The following is a 27,891-nucleotide window of genomic DNA, read 5'->3' on the forward strand; positions in this document are numbered from 1 at the left end:
CTCAGGACTCAGGTCCTACTTCTGTCTTTAACAGTTTTGAACTAACCATGTGACCTTAGGCAAGTTACTTTCCTTCTCCAAAGTCTGATTTCATTATCTGTAAAATGGGGATAATAACTCTTGCTCTGTCTCACAGGATTGCAAAATGAAATATTTATGTGAAAGTGCTACACAGGCCTTTATCGTTTGTAAAGCAATGTGGTTTTTATGATTATCATTATGCTGTACTAGAGTGTGTGATCATTTATGCTGATGTCTGGCTATGTATGCTAACTGACAACAGGCTTACTTGGTAAGGGTAAATTGCAAATAAGTAAACAGAAGGCTGCCAGGAGAGATACAATGCTTGGGTAGCCAAAGTAGCTCAGCTGTGAGCTAAGCCTAGACTGGCAACGGAGACTGGGGACCAGGTGATATATTACTTCTTGGATATTTGGGAAGAGAATCTTGAGTTGGACCAAGAGCAGTAGTAGTTTGGAACTAGAAAGAGAAATAGTGAGTTCATCAGGAATCAGGGCAAAAAGACTAGTACCAGGATTGGGATGAACAGAGGTATCTGTACAGTTTGAATTTATCATTCATTCCTTGTTATCCATACTGTGGCAGTTTCTGTGGTGTTTAAAAGCACTACCATGAGACTGTGTAGAGGATTTATAATGTGTAAACAGCTTGAGGGGAGGGGGACTATCTTTTGCCCTTTTAAGTTTTTATTGCCTCTCCAGTGCTTAACATTCTATCTGGCAAATTTGTTGTTGTTCAGTTGGTTCGATGTTGTCTGATTGTTCATGATCCCATTGGAGTTTTCTTTTTTTTCAATGTATATAATTTATTTGTTTTTCAGTTCTTAACATTCACTTCCACAAGAAATTAAATTCAAAATTTTCTCCCCATCTCCCCCCCCCCCCTCCATGACAGCATGTAACCCATCCACCCTTTCCTACAGTCTGTCCTGCCTTGTGTTACCTACCTTTCTTCCATCTCCCTTCCCCTCCATTTTCCTATGGGGCAAAATAGAATTCTGTGCTCCATTGCCTGTATAACTTAATTTCCAGTTGCATGCTAAAACAATTTTTAACATTCATTCTTAAAGCTTTGAGTTCCATATTCTCTCCCTCCCTCCCCAACCACCCTCATTGAGAAAACAAGCAATTCCATATAGGTCATACATGTGTAACAATGCGAAGCACTTCCATACTAGTTATGCTGTAAAAGACTAACCACATTTCCCTCTGTCGTATCCTGCCCTTCATTTATTCCATTCTCTCCCTTGACCTGTCCTCCCATTGTGTTTGCTTCTGATTATTCCTTTCCCCAGTTTGTCTCCCTTCTGTTATCTTCCCTCTTCTATCCCCTTCTGCCTTGCCTTCCTGCAGGGTAAAATAGATTACCATATCTAATTGAGTGTGTATTATTCCCTCCGTAAGCCAAATCCCATGCTTTGGGTTGAGAAATCTGGGAACTGTAGCTGCTGCCTATGATTCTGCACCCTGAAGCCTGCTTCAGTCTTGTACCTGCCATGCCGTGGGGTGTGACCAAGGCTGAACTGTGCTCTGCTCTGAGCCCAGGGCAATAGACCTTTCCTGTCGGCCTTCCAGGCTGTCTTGGGTTGGAAGTCTCTTTCCCTCTGTCATTTTGTGGCTTATGCTGCTCTAGAATTGTTTAGAATCATTTTTTACAGGTATTTTATGGGCTGTGGAGGCAGAGCAGGTCTGTCCTATTCCACCATCTTGGCTCTGCCTACCCTCCCCTTGAGGTTTTCTTGGCAGCAATACTGGCATGGTTTGCTATTTCTTCCTGCAATTCATTTTGCAAATGAGGAAACCAAGGTAAACAGCTTGTTTGTTGACTTGTGACTTGTCCAGCATCACACAACTAGTAAGTGTTTGAGGTTGAATTTGAATTTGAATCTTCCTGATTCCAAGTCCAGTACAGTATTCATTGCTACCTAGCTGCCTTCTGACACATAGTAGGTGCTTGTGACATGCTTATAGTTGAACAACTATGAAATGTCTCAAGTGAGATTTGAACCTAGGTCTTTTGGATTACAAGTCTGATGCCTTATCCTTTCCAATTCTCAAGGTAATGGCCTTCAGTCACTTCACTGATGACAGAAAGTTTGCTGTGCCAGCACAATGCTTTGGATTTTTGTTTTCTCTCATTGAGAGAAATTTCCTTTTAGTGACATCAGCACTGTTTGTCAGCACTGTTTATCAGCCACATTGTGTGATGACTAACTTTGATAGACTTACTCTTCTCAGCAATGCAAGGATCTAAGACAACTCTAAAATTCTCATGATGAAAAATGTTATCCACATCCTGAAAAAGGATTATGGCGTCTGAATGCAGATAGAAGCATATAATTTTCTCTCTCCCCCTTTTTTTCTTTGTTTTATTTAGTTTGTTTCTTCTTTTTCGTGGTTTCTCCCATTGATTCTAATTCTTCTTTACAACATGATTAATGTGAACATAGATTTAATATGAATGCATATGTAGAGCCAAATATTACATGCCATCTTGGTGTGGGGGAAAGGGAGAGGTAATTTTTTTTTTTAATTCAGCATTGTTGACTGAGTAGTATACTGCCAGTGTCTCCTGATTTGATTACTTTTATTATAAATATAATGTATTAATGTTACATATACTTTTATATTCAGTATCATTTCCCAAAATAGAATGCAAGGTCCTTGAAGAAAGAATTTGTTTGAATTTACCCAAATGCTTCACATACTGCTTGGAACATAGACTTTTAATCAAGCATTATTGATGACTTAATTATTCTCAAGAACACATTTAAAATTTTTTTTACTTGTTTTGGGAAATGAGTTAATTGTTCAGCAAAAGATGGCATTGATTTGAGACTTGACTATTTACTTACCAGTTAGATTTTTGAATCAGCCTTCTCAGTGCTCACATATGTTTGTTGAGGGGGAATGGAGGAGGTGTATGGCAGATGGGAATGTTGAATTTAAAGGTATTTTATGAAGAAATTTTAATTATTAACAGTTTAAGGTCAAATAAATGCATGTAATGGCTAGCTTTCAACTATTCAGAACCAGATGGAGATGGAGTTCCAAAGGTAATTATGTTCATAATTAGTTTTCATTCCCCTTGAAATAACAGTCCAGATTTCATACTAAAATAAAGGCTAGCAAACAGATTGTCACCCTTTTCTGTAGCTATAGTCGCTACCTTGCTCTCCCATATATGCCATTAGGGTGATGTTCCACAGAGAAGTGACCGGGTACCATTGGTATGAACAGTCCATATCCTTCCAGTCATTTGGGACTCTCAAAAATCCCCTAAAGTCATGAATAGTTAGGATTACCCTGTTTTAGATTTCATTACAGCATTGGTGAGGATGTTAGTTGTTCCTACTAATTCAGCAGCTAGAATGCTCGATCCACTTGTATGAATTTTATGTGGTCTACATATTCCTGTTTGTTAGACTTCTTAAGCACATGAGTTTTCTGCCTCAGTATTGTCATTTACAATAAAGGGAAAAACACCATTGGGCTGTGACTCTTAGATGAAAAGTAAGTGACATTTAAAATAATACCTTTGAGAGAGCCTAGGGAATGTTTTCATGGATGCTTTTATTTCCCTCAGTTGAATATCTGTAATAACAGAAGAAGCAAGTTGGTTTATATGCCTCAGAAAGTAAAACTAGTCCTGCAAAATGTTACCCACAAAATGTGAGTAAGATTGTAACCGATGTCAGCAGATGATGGAAGTTGGTCATTAATTGGCAGCAACATTAAAATTTTTAATTTTGAAGTCAGAAAGGATAAATAAGCACTAACGCTATCTTCACCGTATTCCTACCTGACAGCAAAAGGTATGGAAATATCTCAGTTTTTAAAATCCGTTTTTGCTTTTTGTCTTAAAGCTTTTATCAACATGATATGTGTAAAATAACCGTTTGACCATGGAAGTTACATCATTTTGACAAGTCTGCAAGATTTTTACTGTAGAAGTCAATGCAAATTTTATATTAAGAAGGTTAACAGTTGTAGTTGCTGTTGCTCATTAGAGCCTAGGGCACTTGAAATGATGACTCAGTGAATGGATTCTTGATTCTGATGCATAATGGTACATCCAAAAAAATCTAAGGATTCAGCACGAAAGTAGCCTCTGCTATGGTCCCTGCCATTTCGCTCAGTTCCATGACCAGCAGAGTATTTTTATTCATTTTTGAAATTAGGTATGCCACCAGCATTTTCATGCTGCATGAACAGTAGTCATTTTTCAAAATTTAATAGTCCTTAAAAAAACCACCACTGTTGCTGTATCCCACATAACATTTTGGAGACTATTTGCTTGACAGATTTTAGTTTTGAAATTCTTGTGGACTTACACAAGCATGAAACATTTGAAATTGGCAAACACATTTCACCTCCCCATTTAAGTACAACTCACCAGAGGCAAAACCGATATTTTATGCTGTCTTGTTTTATAATCATACAAAATTATTTTGAGTGTAAGACCTTACGTTGAAGTTCAGAGCACCAGAGTTTTAAAAATTAATAAAGAATTCTGCAGCCATACCAATCCACCCTATTTATTCAATGTGTTTTATGATGTTTTCTTCCTCTTTTTTCATAAATTATTATATCTGATGTTTGTAAGTTGATATACATTCATTTTTAAAAATTATTTTATTTGTTTCATTGTTCTACAATCACTTCTATATATCTTAGATTATTTCCCCTCCCTAGCCACTTCCTGCCCTAGACAGAGTGCTACCTTACATGGGTTCTACACATACGTTCCTATTAAATACTTTTTCACCTTAGTCATGTTGAATAGAAGAATTAAAATGAATGGGAGAAACCATAAAACAAATCAAAAGAAAACATAATACAAAAGTAAAATGGTCTGCTTCATTCTGTGATCCAATTCCATAGTTCTTTCTCTGGATGTGGAAGGTGTTTTGCCTCAAAGGTCCACTGGGAATTTTTTAGGTACTTACTTTGTTACGAAGGATGAAGTAAGTCTACCAGCAAAATTCCTTGTACACTGTGGTTGTTATACAAAGTACAAAGTTCTCCTGGTTCTGCTCCTTTCACTAAGCTTTAGTTCATGTAAGTCTTTCCAGGCCTCTGAAGTCTCTCTAAAGAAATGTTCGTCATTTCTTATAGCACAGTATTATTTCATCACATTCATATACCAGAACTTGTTCAGCCATTCTCCAATTGATGGGCATCCCCTTGATTTCCAGTTCTTAGTCATCACAAAGAGAATTGCTATAAATATTTTTGTAGATGTGGGACCCTTTCCCATTTTTATGATCTCTTGAGGATGCAGTCCTAGAAGTGATATTGCTGGGTCAAAGGGTATACACATTTTTGTAACCCTTTGGGCATAGTTCCAAATTGCTCTCTGGAATGGTTGGATTAGCTCACAGCTCCACCAACAGTGAATTAGTGTTCCAACTCTCCCACTTATTCTCCAACATTTATCATCTTCCTGTTTTGTCATGTTAGCCAATCTGACAGGTGTGACATGGTACCTCAGTTGTTTTGATTTGCATCTCTCTAGTCAATAGTGATTTAGAGCATTTTTTCATATGACTATGGATAGCTTTAATTTCTTGCATTTTTTCTTTAGAATCTCCCATTGATCCTGTGAGGTAGCCACATTCCTTCAGATGAGGAAATGGTAGTCACACATCTAGTAAGTGTTATGGGTAGGAACTTCATGACCTGGAGTCTGCCACTATGTCCACCATGCCACATTTTTTCTATAAACAATTTTGGATAGAATGAGCAAAACTGATATGTTTCATAGTGACTATTTCAAGTCCTTTAATGTTTTTTTTAAAGGATAAGTGTTGAAAGTGTTATTGTGTGTAAGTTAAGCATTTTTTCTTGGTAAACTGGCTGGGATGTTTATCTATTTAAACTGCATTTTGAGAATAAAAGCAGCTTCGAAGAAATAACAATGATCTGTCTGTATTATCCAGATTTGGAGGCTATGTATTTTAATTATACCTTTGATTTCACCAGAATAGATTTCACTGTGAGCCTCTTTCAAAATATTTTTGCAGCTTTTCTAAAATTTATTATCTTAGATAACTGCCTGTTGTTAGCACAGTTTCGTGCAAAGAATATTGGCCTACTAATAAACTGGTGATCGGTGTGTTACCCCTAGCTCTACCTTCTTTGATGCATTGCCTGCTCATTCCCAAAAGCGAAGATGATACCAACCTTGCCTAACTCCCGGTATTGATGCGATCACCACTGAAGGTTTATTTGTGAGCTAGAACACAGTATACAAAGGGAAGCCTACACCATTTGACTCCACCATCATCTTTCAAGCTACTCTCCTTCACACAACAAACAAAATTAATCTTTTGTTTGTGTTATTTACTGTGCCTGGAATTTCCTCCCTCTCTTCCTCTCTTTAACTATTTCTATCTCAGTCATATGCTAAAGCCCCACTCAAAGGCTACCCTCTTTCGTGAATCATTACTAGATCCTTAATATAGATAATGACCTTTTTTTCTGACCCCCTAAGCTTCCCAACTCTTTAGCATTCACAAAGCATGACTCATAGCTACCTCACAGTATTTTACCTTACCTCACTATTAGATTGTTCACTTACCTAAACATTGTATCCCACTGATTACATAGCATACATACTTAATGTAATACTGTAGGCACTTAATAAATGTTTGCCAGTGATTATTGGTCTTGGTTCCCATCTTTTTAGCAAGTAGTTTTATAGGGTCGGTGTTTATCTCTAGCATAGCTAGGGGAAACCTGAAAATCACACTCATATAAGAACTTGGTTGATAGGCTTTGATGCTAGGCCACATTAATACCATGGGGCCTCTCATCATCCCAGTCTTCCAATTCCTTCTTGGCAAAGATGAACACAGATTAGTGAGAATGTCTGTACTCTTTTAGGAATATAAAGACAAACATGCAGTCTTTAGCTCAAAAGAAGATACTCCCCACAAAAATGTAATCAAGGAAAGAATCTTAGAATACTCTAGGAATAGCCTCAGGTACAGCATCCACACTTTAAAATACAGAACTTCAACCTTGTAATATGTCTTTTAGTCATTGGTTCGGGGGAAATTGAATTAATAAGATCACCAACATCAGACCTTTTCCCAGTGCTGGTTTCCATAGACTCTGTGAAGGTGGAGGCAGTGGTGAATGCCCAATGTATCCTACTGCTTCCATTCCTCTTGTGCAGTGTCACCATTGGTTTCTTGGGGGCTAGCTCACAATTTAAGGCCATTTATAGTATACCTAACACAGGCTTTCATGAGACTTGGAAATTTTTTCAGTAGAGCTACCTTTCTTATCAGCTACGTAACCAACACACTACCGACACAGAACTGGATGATTCTCAGATGAAGTATTCTGCACAGCATTTTTGGTACAAAATTTTTTGTACATTTCAGCTTTTGATGTTGAGCTACTCTGGAGACAGAGCAGTCAATATGGCCATTATTTTTAATGGCATTATATTTATGTATAATGTGCAATTACACATTTATATATTATATCATACAATATATCATGTAATATAAATTTTGTATAATACAGTCTATATTCCTTATAGTGGTATTAGATCATATTTAAATATTGTGATTTTTCTTTTGCCACTGGACATTCCTAGCATGTGGAAACTTAAAGTTTCATTGTAGGGTGGCCAGTTTTGTTTTTTTTTTTGAGAGTCAGATGATAAAGTCTTTTCCTTCTACCAATTATCTTAAGCCCTTCTTAGATGCAGCTGAAAGTTTTCCACTTGATTTTCATTCCACTAAAAAGAGCAAGCATAGTCCTTTTGAGCAGCAGTAGCAGAAGCACAAAAAAGCACCCCATTTGTCACCTAACCTTAATTTAACTATTGTAACAAAAAAAACCCAAAGGGACTTTGAAAGCTTGTGCACACACGCATGTACACACACATACACACATCAGGAAAAGCTTTGGCCTTTACTTCAGTATATATATGTACTGGATTCAGTTCTCCAGCTGTTGGATGTGGACAGGTCCTGAAGGTGACTTAGGCAGATACAGGTTACTTATGTCATGCATGTAAAGATAGCATCGCAAATTTTATTATCATCAGGCAACTTGCCTTTAATATATTATCCAAATGTGGCAGGGTTCTGAAGCCAGCCAACTACCGTTAAGAAAGCACAGTTCTTTGTGGTTTGATGTTGATGGTTTGAGTGTTTGATGTATAACTGAAGTTAAATTAACCCATGGAGTTAAGTTGACTTGACAGGAGATCTTTTTATGGATGAGCTTTTGTATTTTGAGTAGCTCAAACTTAACCATGACTTTGTTTTGAGTGAGGGAGGGCTGTGCAAGGTCACCAGCCTCACTTTCACTCCTGGGCCAATTTCTCTGATGTCATGGTCTTCTTTGAAGACAAGGAGGAGCACAGACCTGTGAATAGACCAACCTGCCTCAATGGGGACTCAGTCAACTGGGTAACTCAGCTCATCTGCTTCCCTCTGTGTTGTTCTCCCTCCCCCTCCCCACCTCCCCTTCCTTTTCCTCTGCAAAGGAAGGTAGATTTGGATGGCTAGAGGATGCCCAGTTAACTTGGGGCCAGATTCCTTCCTCCCTCCCTCCTTCCCTCCTTCCTTTGCCAAAACCTTAAATGCAGTGCACTTTGAAGCCCATACATTGCACAGTAGGTCTGTGCCCAAACCCTACTTAATGCCTCTTTTGGGGACCCTCCTAGCTTCAGAGTGATTATCAGTAGTAATTGTTGCTCTTTCCCTCCCAGCTGGATCTACTTATTTTTTTCTTTTGCTTATTAAATAGGCCATTCCCTGTTTCCTTTTTTTTTTTTTTTTGACCTTATGACCATCTTTATAAAAATACAAATCAAGCAGCCCCTCCCAGGGACTGGTCTAGGGAGCTGGAGGTAGTAGCCATGGAAAGGGAGAGGAAAAAAGAAGGGACCAGGGAGAGAAGCAAGTTTCAGAGAAAGGAGGTGGGGGAGGTTTTTCAGAAGGGGGTGGAAGACTTTCCAAGCACCTTCCTTTCAGTTCAAATATCTGTTATTATTCACCCAGAGGGGAAGATTAGTCTGTAGAGAGTTAAGTGGCTGGGGGGTGGGGAGGGAGGGGGGGAAGGGGTACTGGTAGAATGTTAATCAAATGGTTTCCTTTCAGTGCCCACCAAAGTCTCTGCCCCTCCCCACAAAGGGGAAGGGGGCCCATACCTTTTGTACCCACCCTAACCTCAGCAAGACACCCAGCCCCATGCCTTGTTCTTTGAGTTCTGGGGACCTGGGGCTGCCTCAGCTGCATGGGACAACTGAGAGGTAAGGAGTCCAGGGTTGGAAGGCAGGAGCAGGCCATCAGGGGAGAGGGTCAGGTGGCCACCATAGTTTGCATCAGGAAAAGCAGAAATAGCAGCCTCCGGTCCCAGACCAAAGTCCACAGACCAGAGGCAGAAGTCTGAAGCAGGTCTGGTGGTACAGTGAAGGTGGCCAGCACCAGCAGATTAGTCAGCATCCCCCTGCCCACTCCCTGCCAGCCCCTAGCATCTGATGGTCCTCCTGACCATCCTCCAGATGGTCCCTGAAGGGAATTCTCAAAGTAGTTGAGTGCCCACTGTCAGGCAGGTCCAAAACCAGAAATGGGGTTATGAGGTTACATGCAGGAAGAGGAAGATGCAGTGCTCAGATGAGCTGCTCTTCAGGGGGAAGCTTCGGCGGGGGGGGGGGGGGGGGGGGGGGGGGGATGGTGGAGCCCAGGCACCCACCTGCTCTTCACTGCTCAGCTGGTAGGTGTCCTCTGTCTGGCATTTCTCACAAAGCTTCCGGCCCAGCAGGACCAGTGCCACTACCAAGAGGAGGATACCGAGGACTGAGAATACAGTGATGATGGCAGTGACTGTACCCTGGGACAGGGCCCCACTGGCTGGTGGTGCCGTGGAAGGGGTAGTAGTGTTTTCATACCCAGTGTAGCCAGTATTCTAGGCCAAGGTAGGCTAGGGGTTTAATAGTTCAGCATAGGTCCAGGCCAGGGCTGTTCGCCATGGGCCTCTGGGGAAATGAAATAGGCCTATGCCACGGCTGACCTGGCTCCTGAACTCTGGTGGCTACTGCATCTCAGGCTACTGGCTCCAGCTTTCAGTTTTGGTTCTCAGCCTGGCAGTCCTTCTGTCCCTCAGTGTCTGGCTGGCTCTATCTGTTCAGGTAGCCCTCCCTATTTACTTCTTAAAGAGGCCTATTCACTGAATGGGCATTACCTCACTCTAAGTGAGTACCTCAATAGACCAAGGCCTCCCACTGTATCCTGGGCCTTCTCCAGTCATCTTGATGAATATCTGGTCACTGGATCCAGATGGTCCATGAGGGGAAGTGAGGCTGGTGACCTTGCACAGCCCTCACTCCCTCAAAACAGTCAAATGCAAGTCATGTCATTATTTCTGCACTGGCATAGTCTTCTTTGAAAACGAAAGACAAACACAGACACAGCTCAGATTTAACCAATTGATGCTCTCTGAGATGGTAATCAGGATTCTCTGGGGCATAGACTAGTTACTCATTCATTAATTACAATTCTGTGTGGCTGTTAAAAACAAACAAACAAAAAACACTCTTTCCTGCATGTTGCTAAAAGATGTGACAGACAGAGTAGCGGATAGGATGCTGGATTTGAAGCCAGAAAGTTCTGGATTTATATCCCATCTCAGAAACTTACTATCTATGTGATCCCTGGCAGTTTACTAAACTATCTATGCCTCAGTGTCTTAAAGGGACTCTAATGTCCTTCTGATGAGGTTTGGGGGTTGGGGACCCCAAAATACCAACAGTCCGGGTCGTGCTTGAATGAATTCGACTCACGCCTTCTTAAAGCCAAAGAAAACAAAGTTTATTAAAGATTCACCATCTTGGGTTGGCAATTAAGGAACCTAAGCATTTGTAACACTTGTATTCACAAACTGGCCAGATAGAATCTCTGCTAGACAGAGTCTGAGCTGGATTGCATCTGAGCCCCTTCATGGAGGTGAGATGGAACTAAATAGAGAAAAAACTATAGGAGGGATCTGGGGAGGTGGTCTGGTAGTCCAGGGTGATGGGGAGGAGGGGTTTAGGGAGGGTCTTCAGGAGAAATCCAAAGAGGGAATTCAGGAGAGTTGGGGACAACTGGAGGCAATCAGGAGATATCAGACAATGGAAGGGAAGCAGGTGGGGCAATCAAGAGGTAACAGTGGCCACAGATTTGAGTATGGAAGGTCAGGGTAAGTGGGGAGATTCAAGGACAATTCAAGGAAGTTCCCAGAGTCTGAACCCCATCACTTCCAGCTGTTAGTCTGTGATTCTCTGACCTAGGATCATTAGAGGTTAAAACTAGGTAGGCCCATGAGCCCAAATACTTTTTACAAAATGCAGAAACTGAGGCACAGTTAGGTGGAAATGACTTGCTTATGGCCATGCTACTAGTTAGTGGAACATGGGCCCCTGATTCCTAGGACATTGATCCTGATTAAGCTATGACATTGTTTGAATGAACATGAAGTCAGAATATCTCATTCATAAAAAGGCAAGTGGTCTTTTATTTACCTTGGGCCTTTCTTCCGCAGAGGGAATGAATGGGCTATTTGAACCATTTTAAATCTGAGCATCATATCAAATCCTTAGAGATAGAGAAGATCTCACAGGAAATCCAGTGCAGCCCTTTCATTTGAGGTGTTAAAGCTTGTGAAGGATTCCTCAGGTTTTTGTGAGTCCATAGGAGAGAACAGATGAGATGGAAGCAAATACTTAGACTAGAGGTGTCAAACACCTGTGCCACCTGTGGTGCAACATTCCAGAGTGCTCTGGGAACATGATTAAAATGTATATAAATACAGTAAAACATAGATAACATTACATGTTGAACTAAGTATGCCACCACAAGGATTCTTTTGTATAAATTAATGGCTCTTGTTTCTTTTTAACAGGATTGATTGTAGAGCGTAGTACTGAGCTGGGGGGAAGGATGTGTGTGGGGAAGGAAACAAACATTTAGCATCTATTTACTATGTCCCTGGCACTGTATTTATTGCCTTACAAATATTCTTTCATTGGATACTCAAGACAAGTCTTGGGGTAGGGATTATTATTATCCCCATTTGAAAGCTGAGGAAACTAAGGCAGAGAGAGGTCAATTGACTTGCCTAGGGGGTCATATAAAGATTAAATGTCCTGGGACAGATTTGAACTCTGATCCAGACTAATACTCCATTCACTGTGATACCTAGCTGCTTCTAGACCATTTCCTTTCTGCTGAGAGGCAGAAAGTGTCCTGCAATTCTCTTGACCTCTTTGGAGGGGAATAACTGTCATTTGATGACTGTGGGTCAAGGATAGGAGATCAGGTTTTTTTGTTTTTTTTTTTTTTGAGAAATAGGATAGATATTTTTATAGGCTGATGTGGAAAAAACCAGTAGTTGATTAGACCAAATGGACAATGAAAGTGGCTGATGGCTACAGCCAAGTCCAGAAGGAAGTAGGGAGAGATGAGAACTAGAAATTGATTTTATCAAGCTATAGAGATATTTCTTCCTTAAGTCATGCAAAAGGAAGAAGAGGGAATAATGGATGATCCTGAGAAAAACAGAAAGGAGAAGAGAAAAAAGAGGAACTCCTTTATGTGAAGTAAAAGGCTAAAGTTGTTTCCTTTCAGTGTTTGGTGTTGCTTGAGAATGGAGGAAAAGATTTGAATAAAATAGGGGGATAAAATAGGAACTCAATAAGAATCACTAGTTTAGAATGGTAAGGCAGCTAAGAAGTCATATTCTGTGTCTAAGAAATGAAGTCCCGAGCCCCTCTGAGACTTCTAAATCTAACCCTGTCTATGGAATGCAACTGAGGTTCACTAAAGTTTTATTACTATGGGCAAGTCACTCTTAACACCTTTCAGTTCAAGCTTCCTGATCTGCTTGTTGTCAGGACAAAATAAAATACTAGCTATTCTGTAAACATTAAAATACTCTATACATATTATTATTATCACTGGTAAATTGTGAGGTGAGGTACTTTATGCAGATGATGAACTCTCCTTTTTTTCATAATAGAGTACATATGTATCATGATAGGAATTCTTCTCTCTACAGGTATGGTGGCATACTCTTTTGGGTGGTATTGAGTAAACGCAGAAATTCATCATTTTCTAATGTTACTGCTTCATTTTTTTATCTACCAGAAACTTTCATAATGACAGCATTGCTTCCATAGGAGTAAATTCATCATTCATTTCTTTCATTCATTCATTCAAAATTATTTTTTTCATATGCATGTTACTGGGGTTACAGAGATAAAAATGAAATGATGCCTTCGCTCAAGGACAATACATAATACTTGTAGGGAGGAGGAAGGAAAAACACTTACACAGATAAGTAAATAAGTTACTGGAGGGATGATAAGGGCATCATCTGGAGGGATCAAGATAGACCTCTTGTAGGATATGACCTTGAACTGACCCTTGAGGCAGAGATAATGAGGGAATACATTCAAGGCATGAGCAACCTGTGTCAATGCATTCATGGAGGAGATTCAGTGCAGTGTGCAGGAAACATCAAATATGTAGATTTTGCCTATGTAATCTGATTTTATAGTCTACATTTTTAAATGGTGACTTTCAGAAAGGATTTTAGGTAGGATGCCTTAGGCACTTTGAGATTTGAGACTTACCAAAATCTTAATAGACTTTAAAAATTTCCTATTGAGGTCAGTTATTTTCTGAGATGACTTGTACTGCTAATTTGTTCTATTTCTAATTCTTATTTTTAGGTTCATTGTAGAGAATGACATTTTTTTCATTCTGTCTCTCGTACTTTTTGCCACCATATTTGGGTGTAACCCAATATGTTATTATCTTTTGAAATGAAAGGGAATTTTTGAGATCATCAGATTCAACCATCTAGATAAAGAGGAAAAAAAAACATCAGCGAGAGAGGACTGCGAATTATGATTGCATTTCTTAGATCACTTAGCTGGGTTATATTTGATACAAAGTTATTGTGGAGTGTGTGTGTGTGTGTGTGTGTGTGTGTGTGTGTGTGTGTGTTTAGTTATTTTTAATGTTCCAATGTTGAAATAATATATTTTCTTTATTTTAAGCTCTTCTAAAAGCCTGTGCTGATGGAGGTGCTAACCATTTGTATGATGTCACTGAAGAAGATCGGGAGAGGTATGTTGACTTTTTAGAGTATTCAGGATTTCTTATACCTTTATCAGTATATTTGCCTTTCTTATGACCCCCAATACCCTCCTTTACTTACTATGAGGAAATCAGCTGTCTCAAAAACAATCTTGAGCATTGTGGTGAACTGGTCATTTTTATTCCTTTACTCTCTTCTATTTATCAGCTACCTGTAATAAGAAGAGCCTGTTAATATTTTCCTTTTTTTTTTTTGCCTTAACCTCATAAAACATGTGTTTTCATGCATTAATACTTTTAAAGATTATGCTATAACTCTCCACGAATTTCTGTACCAGGTTGGATGTTGGACCAGATGACCTCTAAGGTCTGTTCCAATTCCAAGTTTCTATGATTCTCTAAATTAAATCTCCAGATGGAGGTTTGAGATGTTATTAATGCAGTTAAAATGAATTAAAAATGAACACTTGTAAATGAAATACATATTTTGCTATTTGAAGATGTGACATTTTTATACTACTGCTGAGGAAAGCCCAGTATAATTTACTTTGACTTAATTACTTCTGAGTTATGCACTCGTATATCTTTTAGGGGACAAATAGTTCATCCCTTAATGATTTGCTGTATACACCCTCTGGTTTCCTCAATCTTTGCATGGTGCACTATTTTTAGTTGAAAGAATTAGAGGGAGTGGGAAGGACAGGAATTGCTTTTAAATGCAACTCATTGCTAACGTATTTGTGGTCTAACCCTTGACAGGCACACATTCATTTATGTTCTAGTTATAAGCTGACTTACTATTAAATGCAATTCCATTTCTACCATATTTGCTATTGGAGAAATATTACCACCTTCCAGAAGATAAAGCAGTTCAATGAAGATTGAATCTTCATATTTGTAGGCAAAATAGTTTGACTGTATATGTGAATGTTGGAGTATGGATATTGGGATGCTGTGAAATGGCCACTTTTTATTCAGATAATACTTTTACCAAAATTTTCTAAGATTTTGCATAAATGTCTATTGTCTAGATGCACATTGAGTGTTACTTCTCAGTAACTATGTACATTGTCAGTTTTTAAAAATAATTCAAATTCAACTTATAGACTGGAAATATATAAAGTGATAAATCAGAATGTAGTATTTGTGAGCTGACTTTCTGTGAAGTGAATAGTTGGTTAAAACATGATATTGCAGTTGAGATTTCACCAAAGAGTAAACTGAGGCAGATCTCAGAGCAACACAACATTTATTAGTGGGCACTCTGCCTGTCAATAAGTGAGTTAATAGACTGTCTTTGGGCTGGTAGGTTTTGGAGAGTAAAGAACAAAGAACAGAACAGGGTAGGTGACATCACAGAATTAAGGGCAACATGATTGGTTACCCAACTGAGGTGCAGGGAACGACATGACTGGTTGGAAGTTTTGTAATGGGGCCAAGCAGTGGCCCTCCTTCTCTCATGCTCCTTGTTTGAGCCCATGGGCCTGGACTTGTGGAGAGCAAACTAGGCATCCCTGTAGGGTGGTTTGGGGGGGATCAGGTCGCACTCTCTTTGTGTTGAAATACCTTCCCCAAGGTTCGCAGAATTCAAGCCAGAATTAATCAGTGATTAGCATAAGGACTGTATTTTTTGAATTACTCCATTACAGGCCAGCTGGATTCAGAACTAAGTTCAGAGACAAAAGAACCATAACTTAAGCAGTTACAGGACAGTATCAATTCATGTAATTCGGTTTAACAAGAAATTTATACTGGATCAATCTTAGTTTTCTCATTGTATAATAACAGATTTTGGATTTGGGGGCCACTGCCTAAAAAACAGCAAAATAATAGCTTTTGATGTGATGGAGTCCCAGAAGAGTTAAAAAAAAAAAAAAAGTAAACATTTAACACTCTCTCTCTCTCTCTCCCTCCCTTCCTCTCTCTCTCTCTCCCCCTCCCTCTCTCTCTCCCTCCCTCCCCCTTTCCCTCTCCCCTTCTCCCTCTCTCTCCCTATTTTTCTCTCTTCTTCTCATCAGGTTTCTGAACAGAACTTTTAAAATTTTATCTCTCTGTATTTGAACCTTAAATCTCTCTCATACCTACACATACACACAGAGAGAATATCAGCTATAGAATAGGAAGAATTATAGAAGAAATGATCAGTAATTCGCAGGGCACAACATATAAGGGAGAAACAAGTAACAAAACTCATGGTCTTAGATGCATTTGCATAAATAAATCCAAATATGGATAATAGCCAAATTGAACTAAAGATCTTAATGAAGAGAAGTAAACTCAACCTCTAGTTGTCATTGCAACTTGGTGTGATGGGTCTTTTGCTGTCTTTGGGGAGGATATTTTCAGATAAGTAATTAAATAAAGAAAATATAAGTGGAACATTGCAGGAAATATAGAAACCTGAGCATGATGTTATGGTGGTAAATATATGGATAAACAATAGAAGGAAAATGGATATTTTCAAGGAAGTATTCTTTTTTTTTTTAATGTAACTTTTAACATTTATTTTAACAAAATTTTGGGTTCCAAATTTTCTCCCCTTTTGTCCTCTCCCCCCACCCCAAAACACCGAGCATTCTAATTGCCCCTATCACCAATCTGCTCTCTCTTCTATCATCCCTCTCTGCCCTTGTCCCCATCTTCTCTTTTGTCCTGTAGGGCCAGATAACTTTCTATACCCCTATACCTGTATTTCTTATTTCCTAGTGGCAAGAACAATACTCGACAGTTGTTCCTAAAACTTTGAGTTCCAACTTCTTTTCCTCCCTCCCTCCCCACCCCTTCCCTTTGGAAAGCAAGCAATTCAATATAGACCATATCTGTGTAGTTTTGCAAATGACTTCCATAATAGTCGTGTTGTATAAGACTAACTATATTTCCCTCCATCCTATCCTGTCCCCCATTACTTCTATTCTCTCTTTTGATCCTATCCCTCCCCATGAGTGATGACCTCAAATTGCTCCCTCCTCCCATTGCCCTCCCTTCCATCATACCCCCCCCACCCTGCTTATCCCCTTCTCCCCCACTTTCCTGTATTGTAAGATAGGTTTTCCTACCAAAATGAGTGTGCATTTTATTCCTTCCTTTAGCGGAATGTGATGAGAGTAAACTTCATGTTTTTCTCTCACTTCCCCTCTTTATCCCTCCACTAATAAGTCTTTTGCTTGCCTCTTTTATGAGAGATAATTTGCCCCATTCCATTTCTCCCTTTCTCTTCCCAATATATTTCTCTCTCACTGCTTGATTTCATTTTTTTAAGATATGATCCCATCCTCTTCAAGTCACTCTGTGCACTCTGTCTCTATGTGTGTGTGTGTGTGTGTGTGTGTGTGCGTGTGCACTTGTGTGTGTGTGCATGTGCGTGTGTGTGTGTGCGTGTGTATGCGTGTGTGTGTGTGTAATCCCACCCAGTACCTAGATACTGAGAAGTTTCAAGAGTTACAAATATTGTCTTTCCATGTAGGAATGTAAACAGTTCAACTTTATAGTAAGTCCCTTATGACTTCTCTTTGCTGTTCACCTTTTCATGCTTCTCTTCATTCTTGTGTTTGAAAGTCAGATTTTCTTTTCAGCTCTGGTCTTTTCATCAAGAATGCTTGAAAGTCCTCTATTTCATTGAAAGACCAATTTTTCCCCTGAAGTATTATATTCAGTTTTGCTGGGTAGGTGATTCTTGGTTTTAGTCCTAGTTCCTTTGACTTCTGGAATATCCTATTCCATGCCCTTCGATCCCTTAATGCTAGATCTTGTGTTATCCTGATTGTATTTCCATAGTACTTGAATTGTTTCTTTCTAGCTGCTTGCAATATTTTCTCCTTGACCAGGGAACTCTGGAATTTGGCCACAATGTTCCTAGGAGTTTCTCTTTTTGGATCTCTTTCAGGAGGTGATCAGTGGATTCTTTCAATATTTATTTTGCCCTCTGGTTCTAGAATATTAGGGCAGTTTTCCTTGATAATTTCATGAAAGATGATGTCTAGGCTCTTTTTTTGATCATGGCTTTCAGGTAGGCCCATAATTTTTAAATTGTCTCTCCTGGATCTATTTTCCAGGTCAGTTGTTTTTTCAGTGAGATATTTCACATTATCTTCCATTTTTTCATTCTTTTGGTTTTGTTTTGTGATTTCTTGGTTTCTCATAAAGTCATTAGCCTCTGTCTGTTCCATTCTAATTTTGAAAGAACTATTTTCTTCAGTGAGCTTTTGAATCTCCTTTTCCATTTGGCTAATTCTGCTTTTGAAAGCATTCTTCTCCTCATTGGCTTTTTGAACCTCTTTTGCCAATTGAGTTAGGCTAGTTTTCAAGGTGTTATTTTCTTCAACATTTTTTTGGGTCTCCTTTAGCAGGGTGCTGATCTGCTGTTCATGCTTTGACTTCATGTCTCTCATTTCTCTTCCCAGCTTTTCTTCCACCTCTCTAACTTGATTTTCAAAATCCTTTTTGAGCTCTTCCATGGCCTGAGCCCATTGAGTGGGCTGGGATACAGAAGCCTTAACTTCTGTGTCTTTCCCTGATGGTAAGCATTGTTCTTCCTCATCAGAAAGGAAGGGAGGAAATGTCTGTTCACCAAGAAAGTAACCTTCTATAGTCTTATTTCTTTGCCCTTTTCTGGGCATTTTCTCAGCCAGTGACTTGACTTCTGAATATTCTCTTCACACCCACTTGGCCTCCAGATCCACCCAGCCAGTGCTTGGGGTCTGAGATTCAAATGCTGCTTTCCAGCCTCAGGGCTTTGGGTGGGGTGGGGCTGCTATTCAGTGTGAGATTAAGTTCAGGTGCTCAGGTGGGGGCAGGGCCACCTCACAGGCTCAGTTCCCTCAGGGGGTTTATGCAGAGACCTTCAACAATGGATCCAGGCTCCTGCCTGCTTGGGGAGCCCTGGTCTGCTCCCGCCTCTGCTGTTGCCTCCCGAGGGGGCCTGAGTTATGGGGGCACCCCACTCCCCTCTCAACCCACCAAAGAGACCCTCTCACCAACCCCTGTCACCTGTGGGTGGGTGGAGGGACCCACACGGCCGCTGGAGATTCCATCCCCGAAGCCTGCTTGGATCTGCTCCTCTCGGTGCAGTGCAGCCACGGCAGGGCTGGGCTTGGCTCCGTGTCCGCAGCGCGAGGGACCTTTTGCGAGAGGTTTGCAGGGCTCTCTGGAACAGAAATCTCCTCTGCTCCACCATTCTGTGGCCTCTGCTGCTCCAGAATTCGCTGGGAGTTTTTTTTTACAGATGTTCTATGGGCTGTGGGTTCAGAGCTATGTATATGTGCGTCTTTCTTCTCCACCGTCTTGACTCCGCCTCAATGAAGTATTCTTGCAGACCTTCTGGAAAACAGGAAGAATTAGATAAGGAGATTGAGACTAGAATATGAGACTTTGAGGTATGATGTAATCATGATGGGGGATTTAAATTATTACCTTCTGGAAATCTCTCTGCCTCTCTCTACTTATCAAAAGTAAAACAGCTAATACATTCTTCTTTTGCCTTTATGGTAATTTCATTCTTCAAACATGGAGGAAGTAGCACAAGAAGAAATGTCAATTGGGGAATGGCTGAACATGTTGTCAATATGGTTGTGATGGAATACTCCTGTGCAATGAGAAATAATGAGTTCAATAACTGTAGAGAAACATGGAAGGACTTGCACGAAATAATGAAGAGTGAAATGAGCAGAATGAAGAGAACATTCTGGATAGTAGCAGCAATATTGTTTTTAGATTGGACCTGATTCTAAACAATATATAGTAACTAGTTACCTGGAATCAAAATCATCGCAATTTTCGTGTAATGTGACTATTCCATGTTAGAGTGACCGACAGAGGAAAGAAAAGCCAAGAATTCACAATCTGATATGTAACCTAAATTTTGCTACAGCTCTTTCAAAGGGTTTAGAAAAAGTGTGACAGGGGACATAACACCAAGAGATGTAAGTTTTTCATAGATAAAATTCTTCAGGAGATACCTAGTAAATGTGAATTTCTAAACAAATGTTGTATGTGAATGTAATGAAAAATTACCATGCTCCGAGAAATGATGAACATGATGGACATGGAGAAACATGGAAAAGACTTATTTTAAACTGATGCAAAGTGAAATAAGCAAACCCAGCCAAACAGTATACCCAGTGACTACAACTATGTTAATGGAAAGAACAACCACCATTAAACAATTGAAATTCAAAGATCCAAATTACATTAAACCAAGAAATATGCAAAGATACCTCCCACCCACTTTATGGAAGTGAGGGACCATGGATGTTGATTACTGCATATATCATCAGACTTTTTTGTATATGTGTCTTTATTATCCTTCAACCATGACAATTCCATCTTCTGTCTCTGGGATCTTTAACAGGCTTTTCTTCCCTGTGCTTGGAATGCTCTCCTTTGTCTCCTCTTTCAGATTCTTAAAATCCCTAGTTTCCTTCGAGGCTGTGTTCAGGTACCACTAGAAAAGAGCTTTCAGTACTGTTCCTATTGTTGTTCAGCTTTCATTTTTAAAGAATGCCTAAATTGGATTTAGGTGAGGCCCAGATGCAGAAAGTTAGATCAACATCACTCTGTCTTTTGGAGTAATCAAAGTCTAGTGGCAGAACACCGGCCTGGGCTGCAGTAGATGTCCTTGTGCATCTTTGATGACTGACCAAGCTCTAAGCACTCCACAGCACCTGCTTCAACTGCCTTTGGCTGCTGGTGTCTGAGGCCTCCCAAGTTACTCCCCCAGGTACTCTGCCCCTTAAAGAACTTCTTTTTAGATTTTACATTTACATTTTTCCATTTCACTATAGATGCCCGTTGTTAACTCCCTGCCAATTACCATTGTCCGTTGACATACAAGCTTCTTGAAAGCAGAGATTCTTTGCTTTGTTGTCTCTGTATTCCCAATACCTAGCACAGAGTCTTGCAGATAGTATGTACTTGACTGAATTGTAGGCTTTATTGAATCTCTTTTGATTTTTCTGTTTTATCTGTTCCCTGGGATTCTTCTCTCTGCGTTTTGTCTAAGACCTAATGCTGGGCCTTCTAAATTAGGGCATAGAAACGCAGGTGCATATCGTTGTGAAAAATGTTTACACATTTATTGGAAGGTATGTTGGGGCCAGTTGGCTCATTTGATTGGAAGGTAGTGACAACAAAGCCCAAGTTGTGAATTCTGTCCTGTTTGGGCCAGCTAGCTTCACACAGGGAGAACATCTTTCCTTGGCCACAGACTTCAGTCTGGCAAGCAAGTTGTCCTACTGATGGTGGGTAGGTGAGAAGTAGCAACTCTATGTAATTCAATTTAATTAGAAATCATAATTAAATTTTTATCAGTATATAATTTAAAAATTATTAGTTGACTACTGTTAGCAAAGGGCTGTTCAAGATGTTGATGAGGGTCTAGCAGGGCATAGCAGAAGAAAAATTGAAAAAAGAAGCCTTAAGGTGAAATCAATATGGAAAATCTTAATCAGAAGTGTTTCTCGTGGCATCATTGGTTAAGAAGTAACTGAATAAATAAAAATGATAACTATAGGTGTCAAGATATCAGAATCAAGAAGCTCTATGGTTCCACCTGCCATGGAACCTAAAGGACCTAAAGTCCTCTCATAATGGTTTCTGGATACTTCCTTAGGCATTTGCAAATGAATTAAATCATTTACCTTTGGATCCCACACCAAGTATTTCCTCCTATTTCAGGCATGAATTCCACCTCAAAATCAGAGATTTAGCATAGATGAAAAATGTAGTTGTGCGCAAGGGAAAGGAAATTGGACCACACATTCAGAAAATACTTTGCCACAATTGAAAGTAGATTTCCAGCAGTTTATCATATTTTATTTCAAGATGCAGGTGCAAACAAATCTTAGGGTATTTGAAAAACATTACCCATTTAAACACTGATGTGTACGCAGTGCCATGTCCTGATTGGCTGTATAATTTGTGGGAGGGAAAATTTTTTTCATCTTAATTTTTAATGTTAACTCTCACTGATTTTTTTTTGAGTCCCTTTTATTTCAAAGTGGACCTAATACTGGGTTTGATTTTTTTTTTTTAATATGTTCCTTATGTCTTTTTTATAGGCTAGTATCTTATAGAGCTGCTCTGACTCACTTCATGATTCAAGATGCTACAAATATATGAATTTCTGTGTATAGATCTGTGGATGGTGTAAGTTGGATTAGGACCATTTATTGCTTATTGTACACCAAAGTTACAAGTGCAACCCCTGTCATGAGTCATTCTTGAATAAAAGAAACACTGTACTTTTGTAACCCTTTGCAAGAAAAATTGAGAAATTTGTTAAAGTAGAATGTAACCATTTGCTGTCTCTTAATTTGCCAATTAGAATTCTTTGCCCTCATTTTATTTTTTTTTACAAGATATTTTACTGTAAGATAACACTTGCTCCTTCCAAGGTCTTACTCAAAGTAAGAGTATGTTATATTCAAGTAAGAAACTGCTTCATTTTGCAGGGTTACCAGATGTGTGTCATCCTTAGGCTAATTAGGAAAAAATTCCTAATATATGCTTTCCATCCAGATTTAAGTACAGTCACCTGTGCTTTTAGATACCTGCCTATGCCAGAGCTGAGCTGCCCAAAAGACCAGTCATGAGTTCAGATGTCCATGTATTCAGCCGCATGTATCCTGGACAATCAATGCTTCCTAAAATCAGATTGCAAAAGAGAATTTGCTAACATGTGTCCCTTTTCTCTGTATAAATAAGAACAACTCTACCTCAAATTGTGCCCTCCTGCTAAAGATTTCCTGGTCCCTGCTCTACTCCAATGTAAAAACTGCTAAGGAATATAAATATTCTTCTCCATCATCTTGGAAATCATTTATCAGTGTTATGTCATTCAGTGAACCTCATTTGAATGTGTAATATGTACCTTACAATCTTTTTTCTTTTCTCGATGTGTAATAACATTTATCATGTAATTATTCATTTTTATAAAGCATTTGTTGCTAAGTTTTGGGCTCTGAAGAAAGATACCTTTCACTTTTCTAACATCTGAAATTATCTCCTATGAAAGTACAGTAGAAATATTTGAATTAGAAAACAAAAAGTATGCTCTCTACAAACAAGCTTTGTATGAGATTAGAAAATAAAATATTTAAGAGGGATTTGGAAAAGTTTCACATAGAAGGTAACATTTTAGTTGAGACTTCAACGAAACCAGACTCAGATGTGGAGGGAGAGCATTCCAGGCATGGGGGAGATCTCTGAAAGTACCCAGAAGCTACAGATAATGGAGTGTGTCTTGTTAAGTAATAAAGCAGTCAGAATGTGTGTTGCTAGAGGGAGCTTCTTATATTGGGAGTTCCTATATAAAAAAATTCTTTGTTGCTTGACCTTTTAAAACATTGATGATCATGATATAAAAGAAATATAAAAGAAAAAGCTTTAAAAAGCTCCACTACTTTTAGTGTTCATTTAGACACTGAGCTTTACTGATAGGACTAGCACTCCTACATATCTTATTTGAGAAAGAGAATGAGATTTATTAGTTAATAATGGGTGAGTAGGAGACTGAAACTTATATTATAAAATTTTAGAAAGTTAAAGGACCTTAGAGCTTTTCTACTCCAACCTCTGAAATAATGTAGTAATATTCTCTTCAACTTCTTGGGATATAATCATCCAGTGTTCTTGCTTGGAAATACCCACTAATGAGGAGCACACTACTTGAGGTTATAAATCAACACATTGATTTATTAACAGATATAGTTGTTTAAAATAAAAACATACATTGAGTTGAAATGTGGAATTTCAAATCATTGCTCTGAGTCCTACTCTTTGAAGCAGTATAGATTACCTAATTTCCCTTCTACATAATCATATTCTCCCTCTGCCTTGTTTTCCAGATTGAGAGGTGTTGTAATAATAGCAGTAGCAGATTTAGGGGTCAGAACACCTGGGTGAAAATTCCAGTCTGGCTGCCTATCTTTGGAATCTTGGGCGCTAAGCACTTCTCCTTATTTTCATCTCAGCATAACGATATGGTCTAAATCAGGAGTCAGAAAACTACAAGTGGTTGTGGGCCAGATCCATCCTCTGCCTTTTTTGCATGGCCCATGAGCTAAGAATATTACTTCTTTAAAATTTGTAAATAAAGTGGCAGCCTGGATTTGAGTCATGGGCTATAGTTTGTTGACCCCTGATATAGATCCATAATCTCTAAAGTGATGTATGCAAGATAATTCATTGGGGTGTATGAAGAAATTTTAGAATATATTTTTATATCTTAAAAGAAAATAATTAGTACTCATATGAAAGATGTAGATTGACACTGGGACCTTCACTCAGTCCATCTGTCAGCTCCCATTATATATGGTGTGTGAAGCATCTTGAAGGAAGTTAGAACTACACTGAACAGAGAGTTGTCAGTGGTGCCTTTATCTGATTGCTCTCAGTTCAGTTGTGATGTATTTTCCTTAGTGTACAAGTACTTTTTTACTTTATTATTTAACATCAACTAATATTCACAGAATGGACAAGTGACTTAAAAGCATTCTTGCAAGTTTCTGAACTTCTAATCCAACTTTCAAATTGCTGGATGAAATTTAAATGAAGCATATTCAATCACATTGTTTTTACCAAAAATACTGCTAGTACTACTGGTATTTTAGGGAGAGCAAGAAGGTTTTTGTGCTTATAATTAGCAGAATTAAATATTTTACACATTTTAAAAACTTAAGTTTTCTGTTTTATCTCTACACAATATATTAATATAGCAGGACATGAATTAATATTTACTGTATTATGGGTGCATACTCAAAAAATTTTTCATTCTTAAGGATGTCATCAGAATAGTTTGAAGACTCTTAGTCTACACCAGCTCAAGTAAAGCCCTTTTCAGTTCTCAGATTCTAAGATTCCCATAGGTTCTTGCTTGGATTTAGTCCCCTTTCTCAAGGACACAGGTGTATCTCATTCCAGCCTTACAATGAAGACAAAAATCATCTTTACTTTGCTGGAGGCAGCCTAGCCATTATTTGTTCATTTCCTATTTCAAGATATAAATCATTAATGTCAGGACCTGGAACTAGAACCCAGCTGACCCCTGCTTTCTAGTACTTGCATACTTCATTATTCGCTAAAAGCTGTCATGACATAAACCTTGGCTGTACTATAACATTTATAGAGTCATCACAGTCATCTGTTTAAGTGAAATCTTCAAAATGTTAAATATGTTAATTTCATAAATATAATTTATGAGTTATATTTGAGTTTAAGCAAAGTATACATTATTGTAAGTTTCATAAAATCACATTATGTGAAGACATGGGATTAATACATATATATAATCTATATTACAGACATGGAAAGGAAGTTTTATATCCGGTTTCATATGTATTACATTTGAAAACTTTGACTAGACCACTCATTTTCTAATATATGTGGTAGTTTATTTTTCTTTAGGTTGTTCATTTCCCTATTTATTGTCCAATTCCAGTCATTTGTCTATCCCATTTGTGATTTTTAATACCCTAATTCAGGAATTCTGAACTGTGTGAGCTTATTTTATTTTTTATATTTCCATATAATTTCCTTCATTTCTAATCCTTTGTATTTTATTTCATACATTTAAAAACATTACTCTGATTAAGCAAAGGTTTCCATCATACACAAAAAGATTAATAAGAACCTCTGCGCTAACGTATCTCCCATATGAAGAGTGTTACTGAAAAGTTTTATGTCAGTCATATTTTGAGGACATTCTCTATTTCAGGGATTGTTTAATTTTAGTTTCTTAGATTGTTGAGTGTGTCTTAATAAGTAAATAATCTCTCCCTAATGTATCATTTTTCTGAATCTGGCTTTTCATATGCTGGTAGCATACTGGTTCTAATAACATCCTCATAACAGCCAATTGTATTTGCAAGTCTCTTCCAAACCCTTGCTGGCAATTAGTACATGTCCTTATCCACTGGAAATTCTATCTGTAGAAATGCGTCTGTTTTGTAGGTAGACTGAACTCTTAAGTTGTTAAGTAGCGCTGTCATATCTGGCAGACCAAAAAGCTTTATCAAACACCTGCAAGTACCTTGGATTACTTACTGTAATACTAAATCAATTAGAAAAGGGGATCCCAAATTCAATGTACCGAAAGCAATATACTGCACACAGTTTGAATTCCCCTTTGGCAGACTAGTTAGTACAGTCTCCACCAGCCTACCTTTGGTCTATAATATTTTCTATAAGAGTTAAAACAAAATCTCTTTACCAAATGAAATAAGACAAAGCAAAATAATATATTTTGCTTAGCAATTTCTACATTAATAATTAGAAACTTTCTCCATATATTTGTTTTCAGTAGTCAGATTAGCGTTTAAACCAGGACAAAATTTTGTGAAAGAGGCGAAGAAAACCAAGCAACCACAAGAGAACCAGTCAGACATGGAGACCTAGAGAAAGTTAAAACAAGGACAACAAAAACAACAGAGAGCCAAGAAATGCTTGAGGAACTGGTGATGGTGGTTGTGGGGTATGTCAGAAGTGGGAGACCGCTTTCGTATTTAGAGTTTATTCCTAAAATACATATTTTTGTTTTGACTTTTATTTTTTCACAGATTTTTAAATTTGTGAAAGAATAACTTAGGCTTCAGAAAGATACTTTTGTTACTTATGCCAGTTGGTGGAGGTGTTTATTAACTGTCTAAAAGTCCCTTGCTGTGCCAAACTTTATCCTTGATTCTTTAAGAGATTAGGGCTATTTTATGGGACTGGGCCTAAATGTGACCACTTGAACCTCATTTTTTATTTTGCTGTAGGTTTTTTTTTAAAGCTTCTACTGAATTTTTTTTCTTTTATTATTATGCCTGGTTGGAAATAATAAGCAGTGAATAATATATTTTTAAACCCTTGGTTAAAAAAAGAACTTTTCAGAAATAAGTTGGTTAAACTACTTTTTAAAAAAATTCCAACATTAAAAATAATTAAGACAAGTACAACAGAGAAGAAAGGATGATATTTTTAAAAAGAATGGTCCACAAAGGGAAAAAAGCAGGAAAGAAAATCAGATTAATTTAAGGGTTATTGGATTATAGATTCAGGGCTGAAATGAAACGGGAAGGAAATCTAGTCTAAGGTCCTCATTTTTATTATTCTTTTAAAATGTAATTTACTGATTTTTATATCAATGTCACTTATTAATGGTAACTACTTTTCCTCTTCTCAGACTCCATCCCAGAATCCTACCTTGTAATAAAGAAGTATAGTTAAACAACATAGAATAATGTATTGTCCATGTTGTAAAACATACTCCTACTTGTCCACTGAGAGAAAGGAAGTATGCTTAATTTCCATTTCTCTGAATGTGGCCTTTAGCACAGTTTCTAATCTTTTACTGTTAAAATATAGTATTCCTTTTCATTATTTTTGCTGTTGTGTCATTTCGGTAATGTCTGATTTTTTGTGACTGCATTTGGGGATTTTGTTTGCAAAGATAATGGTGTTCTTTTTCACCTCATTTTATAGATGAGGCAAACAGAGTTTGCCAGATTCACACAAATAGTGTCCGAGGTTTGATTTGAACTCACGGATATTTCTAATTCCAAGCCTAGTGCTCTCTCCACTGAATCACAATCCCATTATCTTAGGAATGAGCAAACTGAGGCTCAGAGAGGTTAAGTCAGTTGCCTAGATCATATAGTTGGTAAGTTGATAAAGTCAGAATTTGAACCCAGATTCTTAGACCAAAAAAAAATATACCTTTTCTGTTACTCATTGTTGTTACTGTTACAAGTTGTAGCAGATGCTGCAGTTCTTGCTGGCTTCTT

General features: G+C 38.3%; 1 protein-coding gene across 6 annotated transcripts in view; it reads left to right on the forward strand.

The window, feature by feature from the left end:
* The window catches only part of TPK1 (thiamin pyrophosphokinase 1), a 463,926-nt gene that overhangs the window by 166,241 nt on the left and 269,794 nt on the right, over window positions 1-27,891 (forward strand). For all 6 annotated transcript variants that reach the window (XM_072652445.1, XM_072652449.1, XM_072652446.1 and 3 more), the window contains one exon: window positions 14,092-14,161. In XM_072652445.1, coding sequence (XP_072508546.1) covers window positions 14,092-14,161 — 70 coding nt within the window. The remainder of the gene's footprint in view (window positions 1-14,091; window positions 14,162-27,891) is intronic.

Source organism: Notamacropus eugenii, chromosome 3 (genome assembly GCF_028372415.1).
Source record: "Notamacropus eugenii isolate mMacEug1 chromosome 3, mMacEug1.pri_v2, whole genome shotgun sequence".
Lineage (NCBI taxonomy): Eukaryota > Metazoa > Chordata > Mammalia > Diprotodontia > Macropodidae > Notamacropus > Notamacropus eugenii.